The sequence below is a fragment of the Clarias gariepinus genome, chromosome 17 (assembly GCF_024256425.1).
Source record: "Clarias gariepinus isolate MV-2021 ecotype Netherlands chromosome 17, CGAR_prim_01v2, whole genome shotgun sequence".
Classification (NCBI taxonomy): Eukaryota; Metazoa; Chordata; class Actinopteri; order Siluriformes; family Clariidae; genus Clarias; species Clarias gariepinus.
The window spans coordinates 6,237,205-6,249,575 of NC_071116.1; the positions used below are offsets into that span (position 1 = coordinate 6,237,205).

Consider the following 12,371-nt stretch of genomic DNA (forward strand, 5'->3'; position numbering starts at 1 on the left):
GGTGGAGGCGCCGCAGTCCCAGTCACTTAACTGGCCATTTCCAGGTCAGCCGAGGCCCCTTTTCAGAGCAACATCAAATCCTGGCTCTCTGCTTTCAAATCGGCATCTGACATCCCTCTGATTTTAGCTAGAAAGCATTTCCCTGCATTTTCCCCCCTTGATATTCTGACTCATACAGTATATACATTTTATTTCAAAATACCCTACATGTATTTCAATCCAGGGTAAAAAATAAAAAATAAAACTTAAATCTAACAAAAAGTAAAAAAAAAAAATTTTTATATGAATAACAAATTAAATGGTTTCATTTGGATTTAAAAAGTTTGTTTAAAGGGTATCTATTATGCAAAATGTACTTTTTAGTCATTTCTAAAAGATGGATCTCCAAAGTGCATCTATAAACAAAAACATGAGTAAATACATTTCCTGCTTTTGTTATCTTCTACTTATTTACTATTAGAATTTCCCCAACTGTGACATCATCCCTTTATACAGTATAGGACAGCTGTTTTTTGGGGGCGGGGCTCAGCAGTAGCTCATTTACAAAGACACTGAAACAGCAAGTTCGGAAGAGGAGCGAAACAAAGAGGGATGTGACCAAGCTACGAGCGAGTGCTGAAACCTCTGTTATCTTGTTATATAATATTGGGCCTTTAAATTTAAATACTTAAATATAAAATAAAAATGGCCTCTATATTAAATTGTTTAATAGTTCATGGGTGGGGCGGGCGGGTTACAAAAAGAAATTGCCAATGATGCTGTGTTTCGATGAACTTTTTTTATTATTTAAATTTTTTTATTAATTTATACTAATAAAACCCTATACTGTGTATAAACATTGTGAAAACAAGCTGGTAGTTCGTTCTGTTGGTTCCCCACAAAGCCATGTGCCTGGGTTGGAAATGTGCAGGTTCATATCTAAGTGCTGGAACTAGAGACTCCTTCCATAATCAAAAAATATCATCATATCAACACATCTTTTAATCTGCAGTGGAATTTCATCATGCAGGTCATTAAGGACTTCTAGCGAGCGTTTGCATGAACCTGTGTTCCGACCAATCAGCATCAGGAACTGAATAGCGCTGCGGTATTAATAAAGCTCAAACACATAGTAATGTAAGGGATTAAAATATAACTCACGGTATGTACAAGTGATTGTTTTTTCGTGCAAATGTAATTGAGTAGAAGTACAAGAAATTACTTTTAATTATTTCAGGTAAAGTACAAATCTCATTGCGTATAATTACTCCAGCTCTCTCCACCTCCGCATTCAATTAGCAATTTAAACAATACTAATGAAAATGAGCATGTTCAGCAATTCTCCTGTGTGTGTGTATCTGTGCGTCTGTGCGTGTACTGTATGTGTGTGTGTATATGTGTGTGCAATGGCAGTGTAAATAAAAGACTAAATATCTGAATTAAAACAAAAACAAACCTTTTCTTACACTTAAAAAAAAAATTATTATTACTTTCATGTCTAAATGACTTGAACATCATATCAGTAATATTAATATGAGTTCAAAAACCCTCAGTGGAGTAATCCAGCTCGATCACGCGGTTTATTTATTAACTGTTTAACACGTAAAGCCTAACAGTCATGGCTTCATTTCTCTAACAAACATTTATCAGGTTTTTTTTTTAAACACTATTTAGGGATGGGAATCACTAATGACACCTAATACCATATTATCATCACGAGACCTCGGTGCCGAATCCATTGTAAGACGATCCTTAAAGTATATATATATATATATATATATATATATATATATATATATATATATATTCTGGAGTCAGTGTCATGATATGGGAATGACCACAAAAAAAAAAAAACATATATCACAGAAACTATTTATGTCTGTAATTATGTTCATGTTATATTTAAGCTGAGGGTAATAATACAGTGTAATATAATGTTTAATGAATGAGCAGTTAAGGTTCTGAGATGCTGATCAGCAAGTTCAAACGGTCAAAGACGATCCTCCAAAAAGCGCATTGGAGGTTTCGGTTTTATTCATACTGTTTATATTGATTACTTGTAAAATATAAAGATAGATTTTAAAATAGAGAAGCTGCACTGCTCTATACCACACTGAATTCTCCAATCTGATCAGAAAGTGGTATCGATATACACCCGCAGCTCCGACAGTAATATTTTACGTTATCGCTTTTATAGTAATAAAATGTCCACTTGTGAAATTTCTGTGTATATACAGTATAAATAAAACAGCTGTAGAGCAAAAATGTCTTCAAAAAAAAGTTTCTCCGTTAAAAAAATATAAAACCCTACAGAAAGCAGTACAGTAATTAATGAAACAAGTCAATAATTGGTGTGACGACCCTTTGCTTAAAAATATAGTCCCAGGTAAAATTAGTGCAGTTTTATAAAACATTAGCTGCTTAGTTTAACTGATCAGCCACGGTGCTCCCGAGCACTTAGTCACACCTGCTTTTTTTTCATGCCTGCAAAACCCAGAAGCTTTCTATTTATCTTCTTTTTTTTTTTTTTTGTTTAAAAAGTGGTCTTTTACATAATATGCTGCTTTCTTTTCTGGCCTATTTGCGGGAATACTAATGTTTGGAAATCAGGAATGTTTTTTTGGACTGACTTAGTAATGAAGAAACAAAATAAATCAATAAAACAGGGTCCCTAAAACATACAGTACTGTTTATATAGACCTAGGATTATATATATATATATTATGCAATGTTTTCTATCTGGACATGTTTTTTAACGTTTATGGAATGTCTTAATGACATGACAAATTTTATTTTTTGAAGCTGGTAAGGAAATAATTGCTATAATCATTATTAAATGTAAGAACAAACATTGCTGATGAAATGCAGATGGCATTCTTTATTTTAAAAAAAAATTATGAATCATTGGCATATATAGTATAATAGTAGTATAAGAGGAATTAAAATGTCTTCTATCCATCCACCTGTTCGGCCATGTGCAAGAGTTTAGTACAGAATATTTTTATATTCATCTTCAGATAAAAGAATAATAGAACTTAATAGAAATCTTTACATCCATTTATTTATTTACCATAATGATTATCCTGTGTAGGGTTTGGGGACCTGGAGTCTATCCCAGGAAACTCAGGGCAGATGGCAGGGTACGCCCTGGATGGGATGCCAACCCAGCGCAGTGGACAAGCACACATACAGTACACACATACACACACACATACAATACACACACTCATACGCCATGGACAATTTGAAATTCCACCAACTCGTCACCATCCTGTAATCCATGCAAACAGTTAATTTGGAACCTAAAACCAGAATGATCGCAACCTACTGAAGAAACATCGTCCATGTAACCATAGCTACTGACTGCTCCGTAGCAAACTAAACACTACAAATTGTTTCCTCATTAAACATATCGTCAATAAGACGGAAAGTCGGAAAAGACGGAAACCGGGTGCAGATCGTTTGTGCAGGCTTATTAAAATTACGCCAGGCGCAAGCGAACATCCTGCACAAACATTTGAAGTCTGTAGGAAATATCCGGAGCTACATTTCAAACGCTGCACCAGGACTTAAAAGAGCTTCTTATCTGCACCGAGCCATCCGTTTAAACCACTGCAGAAAGTGCGCCTTGAGCCAGCAATTTATTTTTTTTTCCCCTTTATAATAAAAACCTTTTCTGTTAAGGACCTTTTAAAAGAAATCATACATAAAGAACTCTAATGTGATGCAGAATGTCACCGTCTTTTGAACAGACACACAGTCCCATTTAGCATTCCAGTGTTACGGGATGAAGCGGGGTTCTACAGTCCACCGGATAAAGTTAACAATGACACGTTTTGAGATGTTTACGAGGCTGACAGAGAGGGAAGTAAAAAAAAATATATAAAAAAAAATCAGCCCGAGAATGTAACGGTAAACCATCCTCTCAAATCTGTCTGTTTGGTTGGTTAAGCCGCCTGCGGAACGCTTAGTTCATGGATTTTCCATAAATTTGTACTCTAGGGGTACGGCGTGGCCTTTCGCCATGACGCTTGAGGGGTTTAAATCTTTTCTTTTTTTTTGTCATCGTAAAGATGCATGCCTTTCTTTTAAGGGCTTTTCTTTTCTTTCCTATTATTTCCTTTTCAAAGAAAATAGAAAGCTTTGCAGCAAAAAATAAAAAAATAAAATAAAAGGACACGTGTATTAATCCTATTTAGCTCGAACTTTCTGGTATACTTAGGCCAAGTTCGTTTGACAGTCCACTGCAGGTACAATCGATGTCCAGATCAATATGTCCCGTGCAGCTAAATACAGATTAACAGGTGGCCACTGAGGCAAATGTTTCTAAACAATGTCTGACATTTAGGCTTAGTGATTTAGTTATCTGCTCGTCTGCTAGCATGGACTTTGGCTTGCCTTTTGTTCCGCTAACAAAAGCCAGTCTCTAATTTGATATAAGCTTCATCAGCAGAGTGCTGCAGTGTTGCTTTGTTACACGCTACGGGAGCGGACGAGGTCAAGATGACGCACCTCTGCAGCAGGAACGCCTTCAGGTGGACGGCACTGGAGAAGAACTTCCTGTTCGAGAGACACCTCCTTCCCCAAAGGCTCCTGGTCAAAGGATTTCCGGAGATCTGGCAAAGAAGAAGAAGAAGAAGAAGAAGAAGAAGAAAAAAAAAAGACATTAGGATTGTGAATCAGGCTGATATGGCTCACATTTCCTTTTGTTTGGACAGGTGACAGCGAACTGGACGATTAATGAGAAAAAAAATTGAACCATGAAACTCAAAGCAAGATGATCATTGCTGCACAGCAGCTCTGTGATCTCGACAATCGGTTGCTATCGGTCATCATCAGACGCAATTACAATGAAAACGTACTTCACTTACAAAGTTAAACAAACTTTGCTCCTTCTGTGCGCAACCCAACTCCGTCAGAGTTAACTGATATATCCAATGTACCAATGGATAAGATTGCACCCTTTTGCATGGCCGCAGTTTGCACACCAGAACATGATTGGTTGTGATGCAACAGCACTCCTAATTTTTTTTTGAAAAAGTACATTTCCTAAAGGTTAACATGACTTTAGATTCTTAATCCTTCTGCTTAAAAACAACCCACACAATAAAAGAAACCCGAGTCTCACCACGAGCGTTGTCGACTCAAAGAACTACTCGTTATGCTTATTCCCCGCATATTTCATCTGAACTCGATTAAATATTCCCAGAGATGTGTTAGATTCTCTTTTCTGACCCCATCAGGAATGCAATTAAATTGTCGATTCACACGGAACACTCTTCTCTGGAGCGCTTGCTTCTCATGCCCTGAAAATCAAGGTTGTAATTGAACACGTACGCCAAATGCCAATGTCGTACTTTTGCAAAGAAAAAAAAACGAAAAAAAACAAAAAAAACAGGAAAGCTCAGCCCTTTAAGAATGCCATACTCTGGAAACGTGTCATTAGAAGGTGAAGACGGATCCAATATTTACATCCACATGCCCTTTTTTCCCTCTCAGGTGCTCATAAATCTGTCCTCGGCTTCCTCGCGGGCGCGGCTGCACCTGCTGGAATGACGATATTTTTCACTCTGGATGCACCACGCCGCCCTGTGCCTCCCCGGTTCCTTGGATACATATTTGATTTGACTTTCAGCTCCAGTACAGCACTGCTGTACGGATGGAGAAAAAGGAAGAACATACTGATTGCAGCTATTTACAGTCATGGGTTTTCTGGAAGACTGTTTTGGTATGACGAGGACCTGGATCGCGAAGACAAATTAAGGTTAACCCAAACGTTTAGGTGAGGAAAGGAAACGTTTTCTGCATCCAAGCTCTGTAGCACTGCTGCCTTGACACTGGGATCTGACGTTAATAATTCTAAGGACTACTCTTCCTGTTTATCTGCTGACACTTTTATTCACTTTATCGCCGAGAGCAGAGTGGGATCAGCTTGACAAATGGCTTCCAACCACTTTCTCCCTGATAGCAACCGGTGAACGATTCAGCAAGGTTTTTACTAATACCGCTGCCTGTCTGAACATTCAGGACGGTGTAATCCCACTGGAGGAAAATGATTGATTAACGTTCGTGACACGGTTAGAATACCAGGTCAGAAACCGTTTTTACGACAGGTCGAGAGCAATGAGGACTTCATTGAGTCACTTCTTGTGGTACTTGTACATAAGAGCACGCTGAATTACCATTTAGAGCAAATCATAGCGCTACTGAGGAGGCAGTTTTTTTTTTTTTTTTTCAGAAGACGTGAACTGTCTCCTTGCTAGCACTTGATCTTACTGTCCGCCAGCGTGATTGGCAGTTGGAGTCACCTCGGGCCTCAAACCTGATCTCACGTATGAATTAGTTTGGCCGACAGTGATGGATGACCGAGGCTGGCGCTGACACCTCCGGGTTTTCTCCATCTTTCCATCTTTCCATCGCCTGCCCATCCTGCGCTCAACCACGCCAGCCTAGCGGGAAAGCGAAGGATTTCTTACGCCGCTCTAATAAAAATCCAATAGTTCCCCCCCACCTTTCTTGCACTTGATGAAATAGGTGAGAGGCCGGCAGGAGAATAGAGCAAGCAAAGAAGAGAGTCTCACTCCGCTAGCTTCTGGCTTCATTACATATATATTATGTTCTGTAGGCAGAGAGCGGTGTCAGGACGTGAGGAGGAGGAGGTAATAACATGCGAAGTAAAGCCCTACGGCAACCTGTTTAGGACCACAAACCTGAAAGGCTCTTTCTCACTCGGCCTGTCTGATGAAAGCCAGAACTGTGTGAGCACGATTTACCTGTCTGGATCGGAATTCTTTTGGAAAGAAGTACAGAAGCCGGGAAGAATTTCATGCACGCTAGGTGTGTAACACAGGAACTATCTGTATCCGGAATCAGAAGTGGAAGTGGACTAATGGGAAAAAAAAGGTTATGCATTACAGTATATGTTGTGGTCCTCTGTTGTTGTAGTCCATCTGCATTAAAGTTCAACCAGTCTTGAGATGCTTTTCTGCTCACCATGTTTGTAATGAGTGGCTCTGCCCACTTTAACCAGTCTGGGTTTCTTTCATCTTTCAGACCTGCTGCTTGCTGAATGTTTTTGGTCGTTTTGTAATTTTCAAGATACTTCGACAACGATTGCATTCGGAGTCAAAGTCACTAGGATCACCGAATTTCCCCCGGTCTACTGTATGATGTGAACATTAACCGAAACACGCGACACGTATATACCGCCTTGATGCAACATGACTGACTGACAGAATAATTCAACAAATGAGCAGGTGCACAAGTATTACTAATAATGACGCTGGTGAGCGTACAGTATGCACAGATAATGTCCTTCAGCCTTGCTTGGAAGCCTCGCACAAACTTGAAGAATTAGGCGTAAAGCTGCCGAGGGAAAAACAAAGCCAGGAACTTGCTGCTACTAATCCCTACCAGCGTGCTGTGGACACATCGACGTACGCAGCGGGCCGCCATCCAATCAGTTCCACCTTTCCGCAATAAACCAAGCTGGGTCCGGCTGCGCTCACACCAGCATGGGGTCTACAACAAAAGCACGGCTTTCTTAATAAAGAAAACTCGACCGAGTTCACTCTAGCATGCAAGTTCAGCCTTAGGGAAGATCATCTGATCAACCGGAATCCTAATATCTGAGTGATTTATTCGATCTGAGCGGTTACTGTTAAACTGGATGTGCACCGGCTGCCTTTTATATACATAGCACAGTAACTGCTGTAAAAAATGTGATATGATCACTATTTTCCAATTGCTATTTCAACAAGATGGAAAAAAAAAGTCTCAGATAAGGACACTTTCAGAAGTGAGTTTCTGTCCTCTAGGGAAAAGCACATCCAGTCTCCCTAGGGACCATGGCTGGAGAACTGTTACAACTGCAGAATTCCTGCGTAGTGCTGTTAGAGTATTTATCCTGTGCTAGCTTAATACTTAAGACAGAGCAGATTTTGTTAAAAATGTTTTTATCATTTTGGCTCTGGATTTACATGGCTACGTGAGCAGGGGTCATCTTTCATATTCCTAAAACACAGCTACAGAAGTGTGACTGGAAGCCTCATCATGGTCTCAGCTGGGACATGGAAATGGGCTCCCACTTTATGTGGTGAAAGTGCACTTGCTGCACCTGTTCTTGGGTCAGGAAGGGCACAAATATATATATATATATATACACAAATTCCTGTTTGACCATCCTTGTGAGGACCTTCCAATGACATAATTATTAGTGCAGCTAACTGATGTTTAGCTACATCTAAATCTAAACTTCAATTTTAGGGAGCCAAAGGAAAACTTTTTGCCACTGTTATTTTTTTTTTTTACTAAAAGCATTTTCCTAATGGGGACCAGACAAACATCCCCACAAAGTTACAGCGGTCAGATCCTTGTGGGGACATCATCGTAGTTCTCAATAAACTAGAAAAACCCACCACAATGTATTGCAGTAAATATTGTCCGAATACACTGTTTGTGGAATATTGTGAGTATTGCTATATCTGCAAATATTTGTATATACAGTATACCATACTAAAAAGCTACTGATTGGTTTTCACGACATGCAACACCGGCAGCTTACTTGCAATATATAAATATGTGATAACATATGGTATGCCTCGAAGTGTTGTCGAGTATCCCACCCCTGACATGCACACACGCCGAAATTCTGTACCAAAGGCTAATTTAGCATCGAACGGCGATGCCTCTGGCTTCCTGTGTAATGGAAGAGAAGTCAGAGAGAAAGTGTGTGGGCGCTGATAAACAGCGGGTCGCTCAGCCTGTCTGTGCAGACTGAGCTAGCGACATGACGTGGCCCTGTAGGGGTCTGTCCACTGCGTGCCTGGTTGTCTTCCTCACACACACACACATACACAGAGAAGAATGTGTGTGTGTGTGTTTGTGTGTGAGAGGGAGAGACAGAGAGAAAGAGAGGGAAAGATGGGGTGCTAGAGAAGTCACTGTTCCTGCAGCAGCTCACACGTTTTCTATTCACTTTAATTGCATTGACACAATGGTGACACCACTACAGGCCTGGGCGCGCTTTCTATCTCTGAGCCTGGACCGTGACTTTCATTTATCCTTACATACAAGGAAAAAGGAGTGACTTGCGGCTTTCTGCTTACAAAACAGTGTTTGTGTGGGATGTCAGCCCAGATCTTTTTCCTCCCTTTCATTTACCAGCTGCCCCATCACTTGGTTTTGAAACCGTGAGTCATCCCATGATGCAATCTGAAACTTGTCAGATTGAAAGTTAAATCGTAATGGCGTCCTCTGTCACAAAGCGCCATCCTTTCTGGCAAACACTGAGCGCGCACGCACCTCCGTCTACTCAAATGCGTTTGCCCACATGGTTCGAGGGCCATTACTGTAATAACGCATAGTAGGTCCCACTTTAAAGCGGCGACGGCGTCTGGGCAAGTCGGCTGCGGCACTGCATTGGGATTGGCACTTTAAACAACTCGCTCCAATTACGAGCATTTTCATTCCATTATGGCCTTCCGCCGGCAGCCCCCTCCTCCCCCGGGGGCCTCTAGCGGTCCCCCGGACCAGTGTGGGTGGAATTAATTGGCTGTGTTGCTCCACGTGCGAGCTCAGAAGCTGCTGCGAATGAAGCGCCTGTTGGGTTTCCGAGTTTTTATCATTTTTTTTTATCTATTTAGTCCGATGCTTTTATAACACGTAGGCAGTTACTGAGTTGTCTGCTGGGTTTGAAAACATTATCTCTTAAGCACTAATTGCCTAGTTTGAGTCAGTTCTCGAAAAAGAATGCAAAAGTTTCTGCAGTATGTGCACGTTCTCCTCGACCCGCGGTTCTTCCAGGAGTTTACTCAAATCATTGATTGGCTGGAAGCTGCATGTCTGTCTGATCAGCACAGTTATTTCCCCTGATTCAATAGCCCCTAATTCGCTCTTTTTTGTCCTGCTTTCACTGAAAATGATGCCATTGGCCGGAGTTCTAGTGAGTGACGCATTTTGTGGCACGTGGAGCCAGATTGTTGCCGTGTTAAAGCACTTTGGGGTTCTCCAAGAAGTGGTGTCCGTATTTTTGTGCACTTCCAGCAGTTTGAAGAAATATGAGCGGTGAATAATGTTCAAGGGAACGAAGGGGGGCAGTGGAAATAAGCAAACGGGGGGAAAAAAACACTGGATTTATTACTTACTCTAATGGACAAAATGCATTACAATGCCATTGGTGATATGTAGTGGCACAACACAAAGTTCTTTTGCCATTACAAATTAATGACAAATGATGTAGAGGGCCATTTGGTTATTGTAAAGCGTTTTCAGCCTCGGTGGTTTCAGCCGAGCTGCATCAATTTGAAACCAAGGAAAAGGGTGAATAATAAAACCAACTTCGATTAAAAGTACACAAAGACACAATATTACGAAAGTTGCTTCACTTGACCTACCCATGTGGCTTCGAAAAAGGAAAACCTCCCTCTACATCGCTGCTGAAATAATACCTTTATGCTAAAAGCTACCTTTGTGCTGTGAAATTAAAAGCCAAGATGCGAGGAACAAAATGACTACTTCGGCATGAGCAAGATGAAGAAAAGGTTTGTGTCACGGTGTAGCTGTGTATCTGCATGTGGGGGCGACAGAAGAAGGAAAATGTTTAGAAATAAGTAAAAAAAAAAAAAAAAGAGAAAGAGAAAGCTCTTAATCTGTGAAAGAAAGCTCACCTCCTAAATTGTGTATACATGATCCCCGGCGAGACAAAGGAGCTTGGAGGAAGAAAGGAAAAAAAGAGGCCCGAGGATACATTCTTGTGGAACTACCTCGATTCACCGCAGAAATCCAGGCCGAGTCTCCACATATGAGGACAATTACCCTAAGTGGATGTGTTTGGCTACTTGTCATGGTAAATTACACAAGCTTGCTGAATTATAGGCCATTTCCATTCATTTTTTTTTATACCCACTGGTTTGATCCTGATGCTGCAAAACAAGGCTTGGCACCGTTACGGTTCACTGTGGAGAATGGAAGCATGCTGGCATCTTACCTGCAGAACAATAAAAGTGGTAATAGCTGGTTCGAGGGCAGAGCCACATTCTTGCCGTGAAAAGTGCCAGCACAGGGTTCTAGTTTTTTTTTTTTTTTTTTTTACAACCTAACTCTTTCAGAATAAGAGCTCTCAAAATGCCTCGAGCACGTCTTAGCTTCTGCATCTCCGATTCTTCCTCCGATCTGGTTTTCACGGCAGGCTTTTATATGGCTCGGGCAGTTTTGTGACTTCCGAAAGGAAAAAGAAGAAAACGCTCAGTGACATAAATAAATGTTTAACTTTTAATCAGGAAGCGTGCCGTTCCAAAAGCACGTTGACTCTTAAAAATGAATCGCCGCACTACATTCAAGAGCAACTCTGAGTCATTTGTGCAGAGGCAGAAAAAGAAACAGACAAGGCATCGTTTCCCCACGTGAGTCACTTGGTAATCGGCGCACTTTGCGCTTTCCTACATGCGTCCCGCCTGGAATGGCTTGCAACTGAACAACCTGTTCTCATTTCACTCCCTTCTTCTGTCCTATTCTGTTACTCGCTGTTCTCTCGTGTTGTCATTTCCTTTCCGTCTTCGTCGACTTTCTTTTGTTGTCATCCTGTCACTTTCGCTCACCTCTCTCTCCTTTTCTCTCCTCTCTCAGAACCAGTCAAGTTTGACCAATCTCATTTTTTTTTCTTTGTAAAGAAAGCACATTCCTTTCTGTCTCCCGCCGACCGAATAATCGAACGGCGCACCCTCGTATAACTCACCCTGAAAGTGCCCAGATGCCTGTGGCCCCACAAATCACGCCCCCGATTAATAACCGCCATCCGACTGCTGCTGCCCTTTTACAGCTTCCCTGCTTTATAGCTTTAACATTGATCACCATTCCTCAACAACAAATGCACGCTTATTTATCGCACCGAGTGTTGCTTAGCCGCTAATTAAAACGTCTTCCCGACACGGACAGAGCGTCTCAATATTTTTTTTCCCCCTGTAAGACTCTCGGGGAGATTTTAATAGGAGCGGATGAGGAATTTATTCAGATCTGAAGGAAAGGTTAGTGATGGCAGGCAGCCGATCACAGCCAATTAGAGAGATGAGACAGGCTGCAAGCGATCCCTCACTAGAGAGCGCCCTTTCCTGCTGTCGCGAGGCACATCTTGGACGTGAACGTTCCGGCGCGAGCTATAAAACCGGTCTTAGATCATAGGGAAGAAGACGGACAAAGAGCTGCCTGTCAGTGTCGGCTTCGGATGGGACGCCCTGGCACAGGCTGGCACCTTCAGGACACGAAAGCAACCATTGGAGAAACCATTTAGACATGACTAAGATGCAAAGTTGATTAAGGACTGGCGTATATTTTTAATATAACCCTTCACAAATAATCACAAGGTAGAAACTGGAGTGTGCATGTACTGTATACTC

General features: G+C 41.3%; 1 protein-coding gene across 3 annotated transcripts in view; it reads right to left on the reverse strand.

Annotated features, from left to right (window-relative positions):
* Positions 1 to 12,371, reverse strand: part of unc5cb (unc-5 netrin receptor Cb) — a 160,667-nt gene that overhangs the window by 56,544 nt on the left and 91,752 nt on the right. For all 3 annotated transcript variants that reach the window (XM_053476365.1, XM_053476366.1, XM_053476364.1), the window contains exon 4: positions 4,492 to 4,595. In XM_053476365.1, coding sequence (XP_053332340.1) covers positions 4,492 to 4,595 — 104 coding nt within the window. The remainder of the gene's footprint in view (positions 1 to 4,491; positions 4,596 to 12,371) is intronic.